The 22,709-nt window shown below is 51.4% G+C and overlaps 1 protein-coding gene across 1 annotated transcript; it reads right to left on the reverse strand.

Moving 5' to 3' along the window:
• Positions 1 to 6,139: 6,139 nt before the first annotated feature.
• TRIM8 (tripartite motif containing 8) lies at positions 6,140 to 22,098 on the reverse strand. Its single transcript, XM_027851545.1, has 6 exons — positions 21,438 to 22,098; positions 9,596 to 9,691; positions 8,990 to 9,223; positions 8,170 to 8,201; positions 7,899 to 8,014; positions 6,140 to 7,666 (listed from the first exon to the last, which is right to left on the reverse strand). The coding sequence occupies exons 1-6, from the start codon at positions 22,005 to 22,007 to the stop codon at positions 7,059 to 7,061; spliced, it is 1,656 nt and encodes a 551-aa protein (XP_027707346.1). The 5' UTR covers positions 22,008 to 22,098; the 3' UTR covers positions 6,140 to 7,058.
• Between the last annotated feature and the right edge of the window lie 611 nt (positions 22,099 to 22,709).

Raw genomic sequence — 22,709 nt, forward strand, 5'->3', positions numbered from 1 at the left:
AAATTTCTACCTTACTGAGAGGGAGGCAACATATTCATAGATAAGTAAATAAAATACATAAACAACAACATCAACAAAACTATTGGGAAGGGGTGAGCTTTCTCAAATGAGGGGTCTCAGCATTTCAGGTTTAGGGGACTAGCCTATGCAAAGACATGGAGGCTGGAGATGCAATGTTGATTATGGGAAGCAGTAAGTAAGCAAGTTTGGATGGAACATAAAGCATGTAATGGGAATAATGTATAATCAGCCTGAAAAGGTAGGCTGGGGCAAGACTGTAAAAAGCTTTTTAATGCCAACAAAGGAGTCTGTATTTTATCCTAAAGGTACTAGGGAGCCACTGAAGCTTCTTGAATAGGGGAATGACATGGTAAGACTTGCATCTGAGGAATATCATTTTATCCAGGAGGACATGATATCTGTTTTCACAAAAGGCTGCCTTATGGAAGAATTAGATTTAGTATTATAGATTTGTTTGGAAAGGACCTCAAAGGTCTCTCTCCACCTGACCCCACCCCATCCCAACACCTTTTATAGATGAGTAAAAGGAAGCCCAGGGAACCTTAAATGACTTGCCCAAGATCAAATAGTAAGCAACAGACACAGGATTCGAACCCAGGTCCCCTGACTCCCAGAGACTTCTTTCCAATGTGCCACCCTGCCTCCTGACTTGTTTGGCTTGGCCCCCAGAAGAAATAACCAGGAACGGGGCAGAAGTGATTATAAAGAGCTAACATGGCTTTATCAAGAACAGGTCATACTAGACTAACCTCATTTCCCTTTTTACAGGGTTTCCACACTGACAGTTCAGGGGAATGTTGTAGATATAGTTTGCTTACATTTTAGTGAAGCATTTGATGAAGTTTCTCTCACGCTACTCCCTTGAAAAATGTACAGAGTTGTGGACAAGATGATAGGACAGTTAGATGGATTCAGAGCTTTTTGAACAACCAGGTTCAAGGAAGTCACCACTAGTGGTCTGGTATCAGTTTGGAAAGAGATCTCCATTGGACTGCCTCTGGAATCTATGCTTTGTGCTTAACAATTTTAATTGATGGCTTAAGAAAGGGCATGGATGGGACATGCTAATCAAATTTGCTGATGGCACAAAGCCAGGAGGGATAATTGTTTCAGATGACAGATTCAAAATCCAAAAAGAGCTAAAGAGGCTACAGCACTGCACTGAATCCAATTAAGATAAAATTTAATAGAGATAAATGTAAAGTCTGATCCTAAGGTCCAAAAAATCACTTCACAAGTACCAGATAGCAGGAGCTATCACTACACAACAGTTCATCTGGAAAAGATCTAGGTATTTTAGTGGGTCTCAAGTTCAATTTGAGTGAACAATGCAGCCCCCAAAGATAATGCAGGTTGCTTGGAGAAAAGTATAGTGTCCTGGAAGAGGAAAGTAATAGTCTAGCATGCCCTCATCTGTTCAGACAACACAAACATCTAGAATATTGTGTTCAGTTCTAGATAACACATTTAAGGAAAGGCATTGAGTATCCTGAAGAGAGCAACTAGAATGCGGGCTCAAATTCATGCCATTTTAGGAACAGTTGAAGAAAGGTAACAAGCATTTATTAAACACCTACTATGTGCCAAGAGGAGCAGCTAAGTGATACAGTGGATAGAGTGCCAGACCTGGAGTCAGGAAGACCTGAGCTCAAATCCAGTCTCAGATACTTACTAGCTGTGTGACCCTGGGCAGATCATTTAAGCCTGTTTGCCTCAGTTTCCTCATCTGTAAAATGAGCTGGAGAAGGAAATGGCAAACCACTACAGTATCTCTGCCAAGAAAACTCCAAAATGGAGTTATGAAGAGGTGGGCACGACTGACAACATGAGCCAAGAACTGTGCTAAGCACTTTATGAAAGTTATCTCATTTGGTCCTCACAACAACCCCGGGAGGTAGGTGCTATTATGATCCCCATTTTACAGTTGAGAAAATTGAGGTTGTGACTTACCCAGGATCACACAGCTAGTAATTTGAAGTTAGGAAGATGAGTCTTCCAGACTCCAAGCCCAGAACTGTATCCATGGCACTCCTGGTTGAAGGGATGGGTGTGTTGAGCCTGGATGAAGTGAAGACTCGTGGGTAGGGATGGAGGTATCGGACCATAGCTGTGCTCAAGCATTTAAAGCACTCATGTGGAAAGGGGATTCAATTTATTCTCCTTGGCCTCATAGGAGAGAAGTAGGAGTAATGGGTGGACATCTGGAAGAGGCAAGTTTAGGCATCTTCATGTGAGGAAAACTGTCCTAAGAATTGCAGTTCTCCAAAAGTAGGAACTGCCTCTAACTACACGATAGGACTTTGGGCAGGTCACTTTTCTTGTTTGGGCTCTAGTTTCCTCATCAGCAGTGAAGGAGTTGGAATGGATGTTCTCTGAAATCTCTTTCATTGCTAAATTTGTGGTCCTACAACACACGGTTTCCCTCTTCCTGAGGGCCTTTAAGCAAAGGCTGAATGGCCACTTGTTAGGTGTGTTGGAGAGGGGAGTCCTGTGCAGGTATGGGTTGGGCTAGATGGTTTCCAAAGTCACTTCCCCTCTAAGATTTTGTGATTCTGTACACAGTACCTTGGAAAAGACGGGCATCATAGAGCATCAGTCCTGAAAGAGGGATTATCTGGGCTAATCCCCTCATTTTACAGATTAAGGAACTGAGTCCCAGTAAGGTTCCAGAGGTAATGGGGTTGGGGTGGGGAGCAGGATTAGAACTTGCTAGAAAAGCAAGTCAGAAAGACTCCAAATCCAGTGCTTTCTCCTCCATACTCACTCCGAACTCTGGGACAGAAATGACCTTGCGTTTCTTTTGACTTTGCATTTTTAATCCACCTTCAACCCCCTAAGGTATTCTTGCTCTTTACTACCTACCCCCTGAAGTCTGAAGCCCCTACAGGAGGAGAGCATTCAGCAGTTGGGTTTTTAAATAATACGAAATATGCCCTTTGGACTATCATGCAAGGGAAAGAAATAGTTGGCAAACATATAAAAAAGGAAATATTTTGTTTCATCCGCCACTGAAAAGTAGACAGAGCAAGACTTGCTCTTGCCATTCCACAGAGGGGAAAGCTAAGGCCAGTGATTTGAAGTGACATACTGGGCTCTCCAGCTGACTGACTCTGCCTTTCTCTTCTTCCTCCGTCCCCCCTTCACTAGGGGGAGACTGTCTCCTCGAGACCGCAGTGGGCCTGGTTTGGGAGGCAGGGGCAGTTTGGAATGACCTCAGCTGGGCCTCTGGGCTTCCACTGCTCTTAAGGGAGATGAATTCAGAGGGGTCTGGTCAGGAGGGAAAGTGATGTGTTCCTGAGCAAAGTGAGGGATGAGTGTGTGTATTACACTTACATGTAAGTGTGTGAGAGAGACTGGGTGTGTCAGTGGATGTGACTATGTGTGTGACTGTGTCACTGAGTATGGCTGGCAGAGTCTGTGTGTCAGTGTGAATGCATCACTGGGTGTGCCTATGAGTAAGTAAATGAGTGTGTCACAGGGTGTCTGTTTTCAAGTTATGTCCCATCCCCCTGCCTTCTCCCACCCATTCCCCTCCCCTCCCTCTCCTGGACTGGACTCATTGAATGAGACTGGCAATAGATTGGGGGTGACTTTGATCTTTGGTGGCCCCCTCCAACTGCATAGATAAGGGATGGGGTATGGAAAGTGGAAGGTGTGGTTCTGTCTCTCCAGGCTAGATTTTCCCCCCACAAGTCTCAGCTTTCTTTGGGGTGGAGTCTGTTGCTCTTGGTCTCTAGAATCCCTCCCCACAGCTGCTCCCCAGCTGCCAGCTCCACCCGAAGCAGCTGGCAACCTGGCGAAGATATGACTGTAGAGTGGGCCCCCTCTACTCATCCCCTAAACCCTTTGAGCTCAAGATGGGCACACACACAAAAAAGCTTGGCATCAAGAGATGGGGGAAGAGATCAACTTCCCCTCCCACCCCCCACCCTTGGCACATCTGGGTAACAGGAGTATCTCCCTTTCATGGTCAAGTGGAAGAGGAGGGAAAGGAGAGGAAAGAGACCTTGTGTGGCTCAGTACATCAAACACTGGACCTGGAATCAGGGAGGTCTGGGTTCAGATCCCATCTCTGATGCTATCTGGGCAACCATGGGTAAATCAATCAAATCGTCTTTTTCCTCATATGTAAAATTGGGTTGATATATACTTGACAGGAGGGAGTAAACTTAAGAGTCCCTCTGAGCATGTGCATATGATTTTGTGGGGTGTGTGCGACAGGCAGGAAGCCGTATGAAGCATGCCGGTCTCTTACAGGTTGCTTGGGGTCTCTAGGCTTGTGTATAAGAGGGAAGTACCCTTCCTTGCTGAGGATATAAATCCCCTCCCCCTTCCTCTTGAGCTAGAGATCTGGCAAAACTCCTGAGTTTGGTATATATCCATCCCGTGGGCTGTAGGGCCAAGGGCAAACCTACTGAGTGGGACTTCCCCCCATTATGGATAGTCCTCCATCCATGACAGCTGGCCTTAGAATGCACAGGATCCTTTCTTCCCATGAAGAGAGCAGCTGGGCAGAGAGGAGGAAGTAAATGCAATCCCCTTGGATCTTGCTCTCATCCTTACAGCTGTCCCGTACTTTCTAGGGAGCAGCATAAGGGCTAAGAAAGGAGCCCCCCAAGAGAAGCTCCTAATGGCATGGACTCAGATTAGCCCCCAAATGTGTAAGAAACAGGTGAAGTGGGACAAAAAGTAGGGAGTGAAATTGAGTACCTACTCTGTGCCAGGCACTGTGCTAAGAGCTGGAAGAATTTATTTATTCACTCTTCCCAATGGCCAGCTTTAGGGGCCATTCCCTGGGGCCCCACCAAATACTCTCCAAGAAAGCTGTTTCTTGGTGTGGAAGGATGGGGCAGGCCAATAGTTCCCACACTTCCTTTCTGCTCCCTTCCCCACCCCCAAACCCTGAGTCATCCCTTCAGCCCCACAGGAAAGGGTGGAGTTTTTTGGCCAAGAGCCAGACTGCCTGGGTCCTCTCTTAGCCCAGCTGGTCTGGGTGTGTGTCCATCCCCCCCACCAAATCTGGGTCCAGCCCTGAGGCCTGTACTGAGTCAGGGCCTAAGGAGGCCCTCAGGGGATCAAAACTGCACTGGCCAAAGACGAGTGGAGGAAGGGGTATATGAGAGGAGTAAGTGTTGGTGTGGGTTGACTCAGAGCAGGCCAGGAGGTGGCCTTGGACAAGGGGCTTTCTCTGGGCCCAGGGCTCAGCTGGATAGACTAGGGATCTCAGGGTCCAACAATACCCAGATCTTCAGTCTAGCCAGCAGGTCTTGTGGTTCTTTTGTTTTCTTTTTTGGTGGGGGGAGGAGAAAGGGAGACTGATAAATGTGTTAAGTGGCAGGGAGAAGCCACACTGTTTCCAGACTTATTTTGACTGTAGCACCAACACCAGCCCAAACCTGAGAGCCTCTGGCCGCCATCCTGTGGCAATGTACAGGTGGCAACAGCTTTCCCCTCTTCCAACCCAAGAGTAACCAAACCAGGGACAAGAAGGAAGTGAAATCTCCCAGAATCTCTGAATTGGAGGGGATCAACAACACAGCAGACAAGTGGTCATCCACCTTTTACAAGAAAATGACAAGTGAGGTCCACAATCTCCTGAGGCTGTCCATTCTATTTTCTTTGTCCCAATAACAAACCAAACACCTTCTTCCCTCTAGCTGACATGCTCAGAATGAGGGCTCTCTTTTTGGGGGTGGAGATGAATAGGGTAGGGTGGGAAAGAATGGTTTTGTGTTCCATGGAATCACCCACCAGTCTTATTCCCTTATGTTATAGATGAGGGAGCTGGGGCATAGAGAAGGGCAAGGTGATCTGCCCAAGGTCACACACTGAGTTACTGGCAGGTAGGAAACCCTTCCTCGAACCTAGGTCTACAGATTCCCATTGGCTCTTTTCACTAGGCCAGCTTTTTTTTTTTCTTTTTTAAACCCTTTTTGTGCCAAGGACTCTCAAAACCCTTCTCTCTCATCTGACTGGTTAGTTCTAAGAAGTACATTGGTACAGACAAGCAGCCTTCAAATCAGCCTCTCCCCTTCTCTCCCTAGCCCACCCCAGTCCACTGGGAAGCCCCAGGGAAAAGGAGGCTGGTGGGGCTGAGGCATCAGGAGGAGCACTCACAGAAGTCTGCCATCATGTTTATTAGAAGGTTGGATTTGGGTGTGTGCTCTAAAACGGGTTACAGAATAAATACCTGTGCCTTTAGAACAGGAAGTCCACGTTTTATACAAAGTGCTCATTACAGGAAGTTGCAGCGTCAAAATCCGGGAAAGGAGTGAGAGCAGGACAGCCCTGCCCCCACCCATCCCTAAGATCTCAACTAGGCCTCTCTCATTATTATTGGTATTTGTCATCATTGTCAGAGTCCAGGCCTGTGGTCAGAGTCCCTTCCTCTCCCCCTGTCCAGGGCATGGAAGGCTCCTGTTATTTCATTATGTCCATAGATCCTGCTCTGTGCCCAGAAGATGCCAAAAGCTGTGTGAGAAGTGGCCTTTGAACTCAGGGAAAAGGAAGGGGAAAAAAATCATTCTTGGCTTAAAAAAAAAAAAAAAAATTCAACAAAAAAAAAAAACCACACACAATCTACGGGGTCATCTCTTACTGAATCAGTGATTGACCTTCCCAAAAGAAATTGAAGGTAGAATCAGCCCAGCAGGCACCAGCCCCTCCAGCCACAGCCGGGCTGGGGGTTGGGGTTGGGGGTGGGGCACCACAGATCCTTCCAGCGGAGGGGGGGCCCAAGGAAGAGGCGTAAGGAGGGGAATAGAGAAACAGAGACAGAGAGACACACCCCTCTTGGAGTGAGGCACCTTTGAAGCTACAGAGAGCCCCAGCCTAGACCCCCAAGTCCGGTGATCTTCTTGGCTTCCAGCAAATTTGTATAAAACCCCCCCAAGAAAATGAAAATAAAAATTGAAAGAAAATGGGAGGAGGGGGAGAGAAGCCATCAAAGGAAAAGAGGAAGAATAGGGGCTGCAAAATTGAGGGGCTGACTGGGGGTGGCCCAACAGCCCCCCCAGTCCCCCCACTTAGCCCCGGTGTTAACTCGTGACGTAGTGTTTGGTGGACGGCTGGCCGTACACCCTGTAGAAATCCTGGTGTCCAGGCTGTTGGGAGGCATCTATCCAGTCTCTGACAGCCAGGCCTGGGAGTGACTGCGGGACAGAAGGGGCAGGTGGGAGTGGGTGTGAGTACTCCTGCGAGGGCACTGTCCAGGGGAAATGGCCAGAACGGGGATAGGGCTGGTGGCTGCTGTGGTTCGACACGGAGGAACAGTAACAGTTGTCCACAGAGCAGACGAGGATCTTGCGGCCCCCATACTGGGGTAGCACGGGCTGCTGTGGAGCGGCGCCATTAGGGTAGTGTGACGGTGTGAACACCGAACTTGAATGGACAGGCTGCGCCCCCCCTGGCAGGGCCACAAGGTGCTGAGTAGAGCTGCAGGGCCCCAGCTGGCTCGACTGGCCCTCCCCGGCTGAGGCCGGCTGGCCCACGAACTGGCTCCCTACAGGGCCTGACGGGGACTCCAGGAAGCTGGCCTCAGGAAAGGCTGTCTGGTGCTTTCGTTTCTCTGCCCCAGAACTGCTGTTCACACCACATGAGTACAGCGGGACCGTCTGCAGAAAGGGCACCGGGGTGCTAAAGGGGCCTGTGGAAGAGAATGCAGACTGAGGTCAGCAGCGGCTTCCGGGGAGGGAGAAAGGTCGGCAGTCATCCGGGAAGGCACTAAAAGATGACTGGACAGGAGGCCGAGCCAAGGAGCAGATCGGGAGGAGGAACCATCGAGGGAGGCCCCTCGTCCTTGTGCCTGAGCCCTCTGGGTCCTTGAGAGAGGCCCCCCCAGCACTACCACCTAGCCACATCAGGGAACCTGTCCTCACCTTCCAGTAGCTTCCTCAGCTGCTTCTCCTTCTTGGAGATCTCATTCAGGAAGAGCTTGGAGTTGAGGTGGCCGATCTTGGGAGGTGAGAGGCTGCCCCCTGTGCAACTCTGAGTCCTGGGGAGGGGGGGTGACAGGTAGGTATCTATCCACTGTAAAGTGCTTTGCCCCACCTGGGACCCAGTTATTCCCAGATTTCCAGCCCAAGGCCTTGAAGGGACCCTCTCCCCTGCCTCCATTCTTGGCCCCTGGAAGCAAGGATGTGTGCTTACCTATCCATGAGGATCTTCACGGACTTGGTGTTCTAGAGAAAGAGTAAAAAAAAAGTGTGACAAAGGAAAGTTCAAGCATTTCTACTCCGGTGGCTGCTCTAGGTGGGACCCTTCCCTACCCCTCAGGCAGGGATGCCCTTCTTCACATGAGCTCCAGGCTGAGCATACGGAAAGAACTGACGAGGGAGTACAGGCCAAAACCCCGTGAGGAGCACCAGGGGGTTGGGGGGACTGCCCCCACTGAGACATTAACACCAATTCAGCCAAGTTCAGATCTAGCCTCAGTCCTGATCAGTGCCTTCCTGTTTTAGAACTCACTCCCCTAGAACCTTGGGCAGCTGGTGGTACAGTGTTAGGGCACTGGGCTTGGAGTCACGAAGATCTGAGTTCAAATCCAGCCTCACACACTTATTAGCTGTGTGACCCTGGGCATGTCATTTAATCTGTTTGCCTCAGTTTCCTAAACTGTAAAATAACAGCACCTACTTCAAAGGGTTGTTGTGAGGATCAAATCAGCTAATACTTGTAAAAAGTGCTGAGCACAGTGCCTGGTACATAGTAGATGCTCTCTGTATAAGTATATAAAGAAATGCTTATTTCCTTTCCTTCCATCCTCCCTCATCATGGAGTCTGTGATTTAGCTCTCAGAACAGTTACTCCAAGACTTTAAGTCACTGGGCCCTGGAGCCCCCTAACTCTTCTGCCTGCCCACCAGAGCCCGGATGCTTTGCCTCCTTAGCCTGGCTCTGCCTCTCCCCCATGCTCCCTGTACCAAGTGGCCTCTGACATCCTTGAGGACTCTCCCCGCCCCTTCACCCACCTTCATGAAGCTGATGTCCTCCGTCTTGTCAAAGACCAGCTGCACAGAGCTGAGCAGCTTCTTGGCCTCCTGCATGCGCTCAGTGAGATGCAGGGCCTGCGCTGCGTTCTCATTGCAGAACTTGGCCTGGGCCTTGTCCAGGATCTCCATGCTCTGCCGCAGGTCCTCATCAAGCAGCTGGTGCAGCTTCTCATACTGTAGTCTCACCTCATCCTTCAGCTGGCTCACCTTCTCCTGCAACCAGAGACAAAGAGGCCCCATGGTCTGCACCCTGTCGCTCCCTCCCACTCCCTGGTCCTCCCCACCCTTCAAGGTCTAGCTCAAGCCTCCCCTCCCTCGAAAGCCTGCTCAGACGCCTGAAAAACCCAATAACCTCTCCCTTGTCTACAGAGATCCCAGCTTAGCACAGATCCTATGCCATCCTGTCTTACCCTGCTTGTCCCATGTGCCTGTCTGGAAGCAGAGACAGACCCTCTGTCTTCCTCTGTAGCCTGACATGGGTCTCCACACACAGAGAAGCTCATGCAAAGCTGCTGGCTACAGCCTGACTGGGGCAGGGGCAGCTCCCTGCAGCCCCGTTCTGATGGTCCGTAAGCTCTGTCATACCTCCACCAGCCGCTTATCAGACTCCAGTTTGTAGAGCTGGTCCTCGATGTCCTGCTCCCGTTCCTCAAGCCGGTCCTGTTGCTTCATGAGCATCTTCTGTAAGGGGGAGTGTGGGGGAGGGAGAGCACTGTCACTTGAGGAAGAAGAGGAGGGACCATTCTCCAGGAGAGATCTGGAAGCAACAGCTTCCCTTCATGAGGGACTTTGTAGTCTCTCCTACCCCTTCTTCCACACCTGGACAGGAAGGGATCAGATGCCTCCAGAGCCTCAGCAATCCCTTCCCCCAACTTCCAACCTTAGCCTACTCTGTCCATCCTGGTGGCCTTGGAAATGATCCTCCATATCCACCCATATCCAGATAATCTCCAAGAGGGGAGAGGGGGAGAGGGGAAGAAGAAGGAGAGGAAGGATGAGAGATTGATTAAAGCTGCAAGGAACACAATTTAGTCCAATTACCTCCTTTTACAGGTGAGGAAACAGAGAGAAGAGACTCACCCAAGGTCACTTGGGCAGAGTGGCAGAACAAGCATTGGAAATAGCACCTTGCCTCCAAACCCAGTATGCTTTGCTTGAACACTGCCCTGCAGGCTTCTGTCCTTTCCCAAAGCTTCAGCTGCAGCTCTGCTCCCCCCACCCCAGGCTCTCCTCTTTCCTGGGCTGAGCAGTCAGAAGCCTGCAGCTCTTTGCCCCATCCTGCTTCTCCCAGCTCTGTTCCCGGACATAAGACAGGCCTAGTTACCAGAGCAACCAAGCCAGCCAGGCTTCTGCTGAGAAGAGAGCATGGGAATGAGAACCCCAACCTTCCTCTTAGACTCAGGCAGGCCAGGAGGAAACTTTGGTGCACACCCTATACAACGAAAGCATAACCTTCTTTCCAGCAGACTCATCATTCTCCCCCAATTCACCTTGCACGCTTCAGCATCTGTCTTTGCTGCCTAACAGGTAGCCCTCCCCAACCTACCCACATTCGACCCCCGTTGACCTATGACTCAGATCAAGTCCTACCTTGTCCAGAAAACCTCCCTTGAATATTTCAACTCAATGGTATAATGAAGAGAACTTGGAGATGTGGGTTCTAGATCCAACTCTGAACCTGAAATGACAGGGCTGGACTAGCGAGTAAATGAGTCTTGTGGACTTACTACTATGTCTGTGATCTCTCTCCTTTATCTTGGTCTGCAACCGATTGTGTGGCATTTTAAAACCATGGGTATGAGGCTGAGGACTGGGAGGCCCCTGAAAATGGTTCCTCCCTCTGTATCCCACCCCTCAAGTCTCTAAACACAAGGAATAGACACATTCAATGAATAAGACCGAGATCACTCTCACTAATTATTAATTACTACAGAAGAATGACAGAGAATCTTCGGGCAGGCACAGGTGTCTTAAGTCTTTCCAGTCCAATGGTGACAAACTTAAATAGAAATGGTCCACAAGGATCTCTGCAAGCCACATGCTGACTTAGAAAACCACATGTTAACATTATCTATATCCTACTGTATTTTTATTTATTCTGCCAAATATTTCCCAATTACATTTCCATCTGGTTCGGGCTGCACTCAGGAGTGGTGCAGGTCTACAAGCTTTGCAGCCCCAAGTTACTTGTTACTTTCTGCTGCCTCAGATTTCCAGTTCTGGACTTCTGGTCCTAACTGGTACCACGGGAGCTTTCTCTCCTTCCCTGATGGAGTCTGGGGCTAGGAGGCAGAGAAAGAACTGCTGCCAACTCAGGATCCCTCACTACCCCCCACTACCTCCCCCCCCAGTTCTTTTTACAAATAAAAGTCTGAGGATCTGAAGAGATTTGCCTAAGTGGGTTGGGATGAGATGGTCCTCTTTATAGAATCCTTAAGCCTTGAAGCTGGGCAGCCCTTGTGGACCATCTAGATGTAAGACTAATGACTCTTTTTTTGTGCCATGAACTTCATCATCTAGTTAGGCCTAGCCACCCCTTCTCGGAATCAGAACTTGTTGCCCATGTTCATAATGGAAGGAAAATAAGTTTTAGTTAAGGGTCAGTGAAAATAAAGGTGTAATTTTTTTCCCCACCTCTGGTTGACGGGCTCCCTGAAATCTATCCCTCTTAACCTGGCTCCAGGTTTATGACTTGATCTGACACCCCCACCCCCACCCCATTTTGTAGATGAGAAAACTGAGGCCCAGAGAAGGGAAGCTGCATTTTCAAGGTCATACAGGGAATGGAAGGATTGGGACCAGAACCCACAGGAAGAATCCCCAGAGGCCAGCCAGTCTAGCCAGCTGTAACCCAGCTGGGGCTACACAGCATTCATATAATGGTAAAAAAAACTACATTTGATGCCAAATCTTGTCTCAGTTACTTTCTCCTTGGGTGACGATGGGCAAATCACTTGACCTCCCTGGGCCTCAGGTTCCTCAACTGTCAAATGAAAGGGCTGGATTAGATGACCTCTAAGGCCTGTTCCTGTTTTTAAATCTAATCTATGATCCTAAGTGCTCCTGCCTCCAAGATCAATACTATTTCAATTCACTTACAATCTATCAAATAAGCAAATAAGCCCCTCCACTACCACCTCCCACTCCCACACCCATTAAAAAGGCATCAAGTGACAATGCTCCTAATTCTGGCCTGGCCTCCTCCATGTTACAGATGGGATGAGAGGCCTAGTGAGAAACCAAAAGAAATCTGCACTAGAAAACAGTAAGATGAAGACTAGGCTTGCTTTTCAACTCCCAGCTTCGAAGGATCCTGACCTGGGCTAGAAGGAAGGAGCTGAACTCTCTCCTGGGGCCGGCTGCCTAAGCTGACCCTCATCCCATCTCCTCGGAGAACCCAACCCTACCACTCCCTGCCCCCAGACCACGCAAAGTGGACACTGCTACTGGCCTGTGGGTCAGGTCCCAAGAATGCAACTTGAGGAAAGGGAGGGAAGTGGGGGATCAAGCTTTTCCCAAAGCCTTGTAAAAGCTGCCGAGGGAGAGAGAGAGAGAGAGAGAGAGAGAGAGAGAGAGAGAGAGAGAGTGAGTGAGAGAGAGAGAGACAGACAGACAGAGAGAGACAGAGAGAGAGACACAGACAGAGAGACACACAGGATTATCAGGGCTCAGGCCTGGCTTGGCCTGTCTCACACATAGACCTAGGCAAAGACTTTCTATAGGCCCCCAGGGCTGCAGTGGGGGAGAGGGGGCCCCAAAGAGGAGGAGGCCCAGGACTTCCCCCTCCTGACCCCCCACGGGAACAATGGGCCTTTTCTTCTAGAGGGGACCTTTGGCCCACAAACTCCTACTCACCAGGGCCCCTAGCCCAGCATCCTCCCCCAGCCTCAGGTCAGCTGTGGGGAGGGAGAGGCACAGGAAAGCCAGAACCCTTGCTGCTGCTGCTGCTACAATCATCTCCCCACTTCCCGAGCCAGCCAATTACTCTGACTAAAGCCCCTTACCCTTGTACATGTGTCTGCACAGGCTCTACTTCAGCACCTTCCCTCCTTTGCAGCTACTTCCTCAGTATCCAGAAGGTTGAGGGGTAGGAGAATAAGACTAAACACCCTAATTCTTGGCCCAAGTTTCTCTCCCCATTAAACCAGGACCACCCCTCACAGGTTGTCTCTCAATAGTGCCCAACATTTGGCCTTGACGGCCACTGAAGTCCCTTCTGACTCTCCAATCTAGGGAGCTGTATGATCTCCCCCACCCCAATCTGGGACTCCTTCCCCCACTGAGACCACCTCCCCAGTGTTTCAAGGATCCCTAGAATGCAAACAAGCAAACCCTAATGTTCTTGTCCCCTAGGATCTTTTCTGGAGGTCACCCGTACCTTGGTTCCTACCCCCACATTTCTGACCCCCTCTAAGGCGGGGTGAGGTGGGGACCAAAGCTCTGGTTACAGGACTGCTTCATGGAATGGACCTAGGAGGTTCGTATGGATTGAGTCATACCATGTTTCAGCTGGAAGGGCCCTTGGGAGGCTCTCTTTCCAATTCATTGGCCTCTTTATTCTGCCTGGACTGTCCTAGCCAGAGAGAACTGAATATAGAGCAAAGACACTGGCCCATTAGAAGCGAGGGCCCCTGAGAGGGGAAACAGAGCTTTCCTTCAAGCAAGTCATCCCTGGGCATAAGAGAGCCTCCCTTCTCCCCTAATTCCTTACTTGAACAGCTCAAACCAAAGACCTGCTTTTCCTAGCTCTTCCTCCAGCCCAGATCCTTCCAAATTTGAGGTTATGTCTAAAGGCTTGGCATCTCTAGGGCCTGAAAATCTCTTCTCTTTAAGCCAGTATTCCCTATCCCTTGTCCCACCCTGAATTTCCTGGGGTTGGACAGGCCACTTTGCTGATGGTATCACATGGTGGGTGTGATATACTACACTTATATCATGGTCACAAGCCAGTGGGTGTATATATAGAGGCCACATGGTACCATGGAAACATCAGATCAGGAGTCAGGAGACCTGGATTTTAGCTCCAGCTCTTCTGCTAACTTGCTGTGTGACCTTGAGCAAGTCACATCACTTCTCTGGGTCTCAATTTCCTCATATGTAAAATAGAGTTGAGCTCTAAGTAATCCTACAATGATCAGATAAGAGAATGTCTATGACAGAGTTGTTTTGGTTTTTTTTTTTTGCTTCATAAACACACACATGAAAGGAGTTATTATTAAATTGTTCCCTCACCTACCCTGCCTGGCTCCATAGACAGTTAGGAACACCTTGCTTAAGAAGGCCCAGAAAGGCTATCCGTGAGCATTTATTCAGCATATCTGCTGTGTCAGGATCTGTACTAAATACTGGAAATAAAACAACAAAGGCAAGACGTCCCAGCGCTCAAGACTCAAAGGGACTCACCGGGCATCAGTCCTCCCCTCCTCAACTCCATCCCACCTGGTCTTCCAAGTAGCTTTTTCTGTGGTATTTCTCCCCTCGTGGTCAGGGCAGGAACCCCTCTTACCTGAGGCCTCTACTACACCTAACTCCAGGGTAAACCAAGAGCACCAGCAGAGCTCACTTTCAAGGAAGAGGATATATATGTATATTCCTACCCCAAGACTTCATATCCCCATTTTCCAAACTCTAGCAGGGGCCAGGTGGCTGATGTCCCAAAATAAGAGGAGTAGGGGAGAGGGCCAGAAACAACCTCGGCCTTCTAGCTCTGGCATCACCTGCCACAGGAAGGGAAGTGGGGGCAGGCCACTGCGGTGGGGGGCCAGTCCTGAGAGGGTGGGACAGCTGAGGGTCCATTTCATAGCTGGAAAACATAGGGCTCATGGAGGGGAAGGGATTTAGTAGTGTTAAGATAGAGCTTCGCTCTCTTAAATCCAATAACTGGATAGTGAGCTCCCCTAGGGCAAGGGCCAGGCACACAGGATGGGGCTTAGTTGGCAGATTTTCAGAGATCAGCAGGCTGTCCAAACTGTCTCTTTCATCCTTGGGCAGAACCTTCCTGCACCAGACTCTTGAGCCTGGGGCTTCCAGCTGCCTCTCAGATCCCTGCCCTTGACCCATGGCCAAAAAGACCCAAGCCCTTGGGGTTGCTTTGCCAAGCAGGGTTGGGCAAACTCAAACTCCCACATCTTATTCTTAAAGCACAGTTCTAATTATATTATTCTCCTGCTCAAAATCTTTCAATGGCTTCTCATTATCTAGAAGTTGAGTTCACATTTCTTAACCTGGTATTCAAGGCTCTTTTTCCAATGACTTTCCCAGCCTTGAATCATGCTACTTTCTTTCACATACTAGGACAGTAATGTCAAACTTGAACAGAAACGGGGCCCATTAACCTATATACAAGGATCCCTGTGGACTGAATAATGATTTAGATTTAAAATGTAATGTTATCTGTGTTTTATTGTGTTCTTACTTATTTCGTTTAAGTATTTCCGGATTACATTTTAATCTGGTTTGAGGAACACCTCTCTGCTCTAGCATACAATCTAACCAAAGTGAACTATTCTCATTGCATCCTACAGTCTCACCTCCATGCCTTTGTTCACCCCAGGTTCCACACCTGCAATAATCTCCCCATAATTTTCTTCACATATTGAAATCTTTTTGACCCATTCGAGGCCCAATTCGGGTGGCCCCCTTCCAGAAAGCCTGCCCCATTAATTGCCCCTCGTCCCTACTCTGAGTCTCCAGAGCACTCGGTACCTTTCTCCTTAAACTGACTGCACACCTGGGTTATCGTTCTTTGTGTTCCCAGTCTTACTGTGCCCAATTCCTTTTTGGAATCTCCCCACAACATCCAGATACACAAAAGGAAAGGGTCTAGGCCATAGCAGGTACACAATCAATGGTCCTTCCCTGCCACCAGCAGGGCCTCCTCAGGTCTTTCTGGGGAGCACTGACTGCCCTGGAAGACAAGTTGGCTTCTGCAGTTTCTCCAACCCTCAAATCCCACTCCCTCGGCTAAGCTGGGCATGGCTCAGCAGGGCACTTCCCCTCACCTTCTGGGGCTAGTCTGGGTTCAGGGTAAATCTGCTACCCACACTCGGATTCCCTTGAGACAGGGTCAGTGTGGGGGGAGGGGTGTGTGTGTGTGGAGCTTTTCGGTTGCTGCTGGAGTTTGTCTGCTGACAGTTGAGATGCCTGGTGAAGGCCTTTGCTATGGGACACTGGGGCTATATAAAAGTTAATAAATAATAATAATAAAAAGCCTCAAGTCAACCTTGAGGAGAAGCAAGGTCAGGAGGGAAATGGGGCCCCAGGGGCTGCCAAGCCAGCAGTGAGTTTGCAAACAAGCCCCGGACTTCAGAACCGGAAGGGGTGGGAGGCAGCAGGGCCCGAGGCCTGGCAAGGTAAACAAAATCACCAGTTCCTTCCAGAGCTCCCCTACCCCCCACCTAAGCTTCCTAACCCCCCTCCCAACCTCTTTCCAGTTCCCCCTGGGACAACCCCTCCCCCTTTGGGGAAGGGAGCTCTCAGCAGCCTTAGGTTTCACAAACTCTAGCAAAGCTCTCCACCCCCCCCCCACTTCCCCATCCCCTCCCACAGACAAACCCCAGAGTAGGAGGCAGGTAATAAGGGGTAAAGACACCCAGAGCCTGGACCTGCCTGAGAGATGAGGAGCTGGTTTCCCAGCTGCAGAGCGGCATTAGCTTCTGCCATGCAGAGTGCAGGCTCTGGGGCAGGCAAACAAAGAGGCAGAGAGAAAGCCCCCCTTTGTCTGTGCCTGAATGCCAGCCCGGCCGGGAAGGCTTTCAAAGAGCCAGCCATCGAGCTGGCCGGGCTGGACCCACAGCAGGGCCTCTGGGGCTGGCCTTACCCCCCTTCCCAGCTCCCCGATCTCCACCCCTCTCCGAATTTTAGTGACATCTAATCTCTCCTTTAACATCCTCCATCAATTTTAGTCTTCAGGGAATCTTCTTCCCTTCCCTTTATCCTTCACTGGAGAAGGTCCAGGCCCACAAAGTCACAGACAACACAACCTCACACATAACAAAATATCAAAGGCACACACATCAGACACAATCTCACAGAGACAGCCTCCGAATCAGCATGACGCTATAGAGGGAAATAAGAATAATTGTGTCTTACATGTTATGTGCTTGTATTTGTCGTAGGGACCTAGGACTTGGCTACTAGCTTCTCCCTTGCCCTGAAAAGGACTGCCTAGGGGAAGGAGGTACCCACACCTCACCAAGCCAAGGACTCTCAGGCCTCCAGTTTTAGGTAGGGCATGGGAGGGAGCCCTTGGGTGAAGGAGCCTGGGATAACCAAGCGTCTTCAACCACCCTCCTGTCACATTGTCTGGGGTAACTATGGGTCCCAGGATGGGGTGGAGGCTAACCACTTTTGCTTCCCCACCCAGGGTTACTACCTTCCTCCCTTAAAAAGAGGGAAAGACTAAGCTCAGATGGGGGGTAGGTGTCCTCTTTCCCTCCTACTCCCTCCATTAAAGCAGGCTGTGCAAGAACCTTTCCTCCCCCCAGCTTCACCAGGAGCTGGGCACAGCACCCCCTCCACTTTCCCACCTGAATCCTCCTCACTCCCAAGTGCTGAGGAAAGCAATTCAGGCTGAAAAAACCTCCCCCAGCCCCCTAGGTCCAGACTCCGCCCAGCTAGCAGAAGGCTTAGTGCCCGTGACCACCCAGGGAGACAGAAGCAGGAAGGGAAACCCAGGGCTTTCTCCCAAGTCCCCAGGGCAATGAGTGAGGGGTGGGTGTTCTTTCCCTGAAGCTAGCCACAAACTCCTTACCAAAGAGGAGGTCGAGGAGAACAGTCTACCTGCCCAAGCCCAGAAGAGTCTTTTATTACACACCTAGCCAAGCCACCCTCCTCCCCCACGAGAAGGTCAAGAATGGGAAAGAAGAGGGGTAGGAACTAGGGCATGGATTAGACACTCCAAAGCAGGTGAGCCCGTCCCCTCCGTTCTAGAGACTCTTTAAACATTTACTGGGATTTTTCACTTAGTCCTGGAGGCACTCCAGAATTACATAGCAATAGTGCAATATGAAAAATTACAAGGACACCCAGACACACAGAAATGGGAGTAGACCATTCTCTCTAGCTCTTCCCTCCCCCCAGATTCCTCCTTCTCAGTAAAGGACTGAGCATAGACTAGAACCTTCCACAGATGCCTTTAACCAATACCCAGACCCTTCCCCCTCCCCATCCTTTCCTCTGGTTCATCTATAAATGTGACCCCCATGCTTTAAATCTGGCCTCAGGGAAAGCAGCAACATTCCTGGATCCTGATGGAAACCACCCCCCCAACCCAAAATCCGGTGGGGGGAGGGGGAGATGCAATCAACTGGCCTGGGGCTGAGACCACACCGGATGCCCTACAGGCCATCTATTCCCCCACACCCCTAGAAACATCTGGCTTTGGAGCCTAGAAAGAGCTGTAGATAGTTTATTCCCAGGGTCCCCTCCTAGCCCAGCCCCAAACTCAAAGCCCAGATTTTGGCCTCTTTCTGGCCTCTTGGGACTCTGTGGCCCCAGGTCAGCTTTCAAAGGATACAGCACAGATCTGGCATCTGAGGAGGCTTGGAGCAACATCTTCCTCCCTTTCTACCCACCCCCAGCTCACACATTCCGGCAAATACCAATTTCCTGTGGTCCCCTCACACCTTACCCCAAAAACTGAAATTGGCCCTATTCCCAACCCCCTCCCACCCCAGGCCTGGACTAGGTGGGACAAGAGGAAGGAAGAGAGGACTAGCTCATGCTTATGGGAGAAGGAGGGAGGTCTAGTAAATGCAGTTGTACCCTCAATCAATCAATCAATCAATCAATCTCTCTTCTCTTCTCTTCCCTCCCCCCCAATAGTACTCTGGGAAGCTAGCACAGCTCAAGAGAAAGAGTCTAAGCCTGCACCTTCAGTGCCCCCCCCAACCTTAGGATTTGTTGCTATTTCCCTACCCACCCACCCCCTACTTCACTGCTAAGCCCAAAGCACCAGGGGTTAGATTCTTTTAAGGAAGGATCTATTTAGCAAACTGGACTCCCGATGGTGAATGGAACCAAAGGGGGGGGCTTCCTAGCCCAACCAGATTCAGGCCAGCTTCCTGGGGCCCCTGGGTCAACGGCAGATCTAGAGCCAATGTTTCCAGTAGGCAGCCCATTCTGAGTCTCCATCTTTCCAGTGTGTGTGTAGTTAGGGGTTAGGATAGACTACCACCAATTTAATAAGCCAACCTGACCAGGAATGTTGTTGGTATGCTTTTCTAATGCTAGGAATGTGAGGGCCAGAGAAACAGGAGACAGCAGGTCTAGCTAGAGGTAGGAGTGAGTGTGGGGGTGAACAAGAGTCCAGCTAAGGGTCTAAGTTATCACTGATGCAGGTGCTCACAAAATTCCAGTATCTACGCCCTATGTCTTACCTCTGGGGTATGGCACACACTGCCAATAAAGTTTGGTATCTCCTGACTCTCCCTCCAGCCCCACTTCTTTTTTTCCAAGTGCTGGTGAGAAGATGCAGGAGGGTGTTTTAGGATAACAGATAGCTAGGCCACCTGGGGCATCAGAAGAGGCGAGTCTGTGTGCACACTACTAACACACTACTCCAAGAGTAGTTAGGAATCACATGCAGAGGGACCCCCCCCCCCCCAAGATACATATACACCTACAGACTCCAAAGCAAACAAGCCTATGTTCCCTTCTTCTGGGGCCAGTGACCACTCACCCCCACCACCTCTCCATTAAGTCTTGGCCAAGTTATCTTGTAAGGGTCTTTGCCTCCTCCTCTTTCTTTCAGTCTTATCCTAAGGCATCTCCACCTTTCCACCCCTCCAACCCACATTCCTCAAGACAGGAGCTAGACATCTTGGCTTTCCTACAGGCTCTATACTTTTCATCACTAGCTCACTCTCTCTCCCTCCTAACCCCTTCCAATCTTTATTAATAGCAACTGCAGAAGCCTCTCTGCCCAGGGCCAAGCTGGGGTAGTCAAAAAAGGGGAGGGAGATTGGGGAGCAGCTGGGAGCCCTCTCCTCTCCACCATTTTTTTTTTCTCCCACCACTTTTTTTTAAAGAAACTATCGGTCTGTTCTATGAAAAGAAACCTGGAGCGGGATCTACAAATTGGAAACTAGTCTTACATTAATTTTTACTGATCACTGGCTCCCCCCCCATCCTATTGGGTTCTTTATTGCTACAGAGTGAGTCATTCGAATTGGGTTCACACACAGGAAACCACCCCCATTTTGCAGTGATCTGTAGGGCTTTTTCATACTCAGGGCCTCAGCTGCCCTCTTTGACCCTAGGTGCCCCTACCCAACAGGGTTGGTAGGAGTAGGGGTCAGAAGAATCAATCCCCTTCCCCCACAGCTCAGGCACACCCTGGGCCTGGGATTGGGGGCTGGGCCTTCCCACAGAGATGGAATCTTCCCAGTTCCCTCCCTCTGCCACGACTCACCCAGACTCCCCAGGCTGGGACTCCCCTTACCCCATGGGAAGCTGTCCATCCGGGAAGGGAGGGGGGGCATCCCCCCACCTTGCATTAGGCTGGCCTCCCAGCCCTGGGCCACAGCCTGAGAAGGGAGGCATGTGTGGGGGTGACATTGACAGGCCATATACAATGGGAGGGGATGCGGCTGCAATCAAGGAGCAGGGCAGCCCAGGGGAGTGAGCTGCCTGAAACCAGATTTCAAGGCAGCTCAACCTTAAACCTATCAGATTTTTTTCCCCACCCTTCTGTGCTTAGCTTTTCCTCCAGACAACTGGGAGCGGAGAGGGCTGGGCTTGGAGAAAAGGCAATCAGAGCTCAGGGTGACACAGACTTTAAAGGTTTGTTCATGCACACGGGTCTGCGCAGACACTGCCACCCACATAGAACCTCACTCTGTACCCTGGTCTCTGGATTCTCGGTCTTTCTTCAGACACATAACTCGGTTCTATTCCTCTTCACCTCCCGGAAAGAAACCCAAACAACCCGGTGTTTCTTAAGGGGCTCCCAGCCTTCGAACATGGCTGCCTTTGTTTACTTCCTCGCTGCCCGGGCAGCAGCTTGTCCCCAGCTGGGGCAGCAATGGCTCCGGGGCACTGGTCACACAAACTGTAGCCCAAATGAAAGCAGGCGGGGGCATCAACAATGCGGCTTTCCTACATAATCATTTAGGGAAAGGATTTCTCTTATCCTTAGACAAGTACGCACCGCCCCCCCCCCCAAAAAAAAACTCCTGTCCTAAAGAAGGAACCACAGTAGACAACCCTAACAGCGAGGTCCCATTTTGTCTACTGCCTAGGGGAACCAGACAGGCTGGGGTCAACCAGGCCTCTTCGCCGGTGGGGGGAGGATGCAGACCTGGTTCCTAGTTCTTCCCACACCCACGGACTCCTGCCCGGTTCCTGACCTTCCCCACCCCAGTTGAGAATCCTGTCCCCCACTTCTCCCACCCGTCTTCTAGGGTCGCGGGTAAGAGTTACTTGCCCGAATCTCATTCCTCCGGATCTCCACGTCGCAGACAGAGTGTCCCTGGTGGGCACCGCTGTAGTAGCAGCAGTACTGGCACACGGCCACCTGCTCGGCCTCGCAGTGGTACAGGCGGTAGGCGTTGTGCTGCGGGCAGCTCCAGGCCCGCACGTCGTCGGCCTCCACCAGGAGGTGCCCGCGGGCGGTGGAGGGCTGCTGCAGGTGCGTCTGCACGTGGGACTGGCAGCAGGGAGCCTCGCAGCGCAGGCAGACCTTCTGGGCGGGCAGCGGGGGGCCGCGGCGGCAGAACACGCAGTGCAGCGCGGCCGGCGGCTTGTCCACGTGCAGCGCGTTGAACTTCTCCACGATGTTGGTGAGTTTGAGGTTCTTCTCCAAGCCTGGTCGCTGGTTGTAGGCCTGGTTGCACTCGGGGCATCGAACCAGGCCGCTGTCCTTGGCCCAGGCTTCGCCGATGCAGCCGCGGCAGAAGTTGTGTTTGCAGGGCAGCTGCACGGGTTCCACGAAGACATGCAGGCAGATGGGGCAGATGAGCTCCTCCTCGAAGCAGTTCTTCCAATTCTCCGCCATGGCGAAGAAGGCAGCTGTAGCGCCCCGGGCCGGGCCTTGACCGCCAGCCGGGCCCCGGCCTGAGCTTCCTACCCGCAGCCGGGGACCAGTCCCGTTTAAAACCAAGACGGTCGCTAGAGCGAGCCGCGCCGCGATGCGCCCTGGGCGAGCTCAGCAGCACAGCCTCTCTGGGGTTCCGCACTGGCGGACAGCGCCCGGCTTCTCAAGGCAGGGGGTGCTCGCGACGCCGCCGCCGCCGCCTCTTCTTCCTCCTCCTTGCTGAGTGTAGGGAGTGTTAGCGGGCGGCGCTGGCCGGAGCCGGGGCACGAGCCAGGGATGGGCCTGCCCAAGTCCAAATTCCATCCACGAAGCCGCGGCCGCCGCCTGCGCCTCCCCCGCTCCGCTCGTCCGCTGACATTGGGGCGCGCCCCGCAGCTGCCTCCCCGCGAGCCGCACACTTCCCTTCCTCTCTCTGGCTGCCGGGACTCGGGGCTTCTCGCCGGCCGCCACCCCGCGCTCCCGGCTCCTCCTCCTCTTCCTCCTCCTCCTCTTCCTCCTCCTCCTCCGCGCCGCCGCCGCCGAGTCCGAGATTCGCGTCCCTTCAAAGAGGAGCCGGAAAAAGACCCGCCGCGCCCGAGGGCTCGGCTAGGTCGGAACCGGGCGGGCGAGGCCCAGCCAAGCGCCCGGCGTCCCGGCTGGGGCGGTCCCCCGCTCGCTGTCTTC

Source organism: Vombatus ursinus, unplaced genomic scaffold (genome assembly GCF_900497805.2).
Source record: "Vombatus ursinus unplaced genomic scaffold, bare-nosed wombat genome assembly UNPS02009205.1, whole genome shotgun sequence".
Classification (NCBI taxonomy): domain Eukaryota; kingdom Metazoa; phylum Chordata; class Mammalia; order Diprotodontia; family Vombatidae; genus Vombatus; species Vombatus ursinus.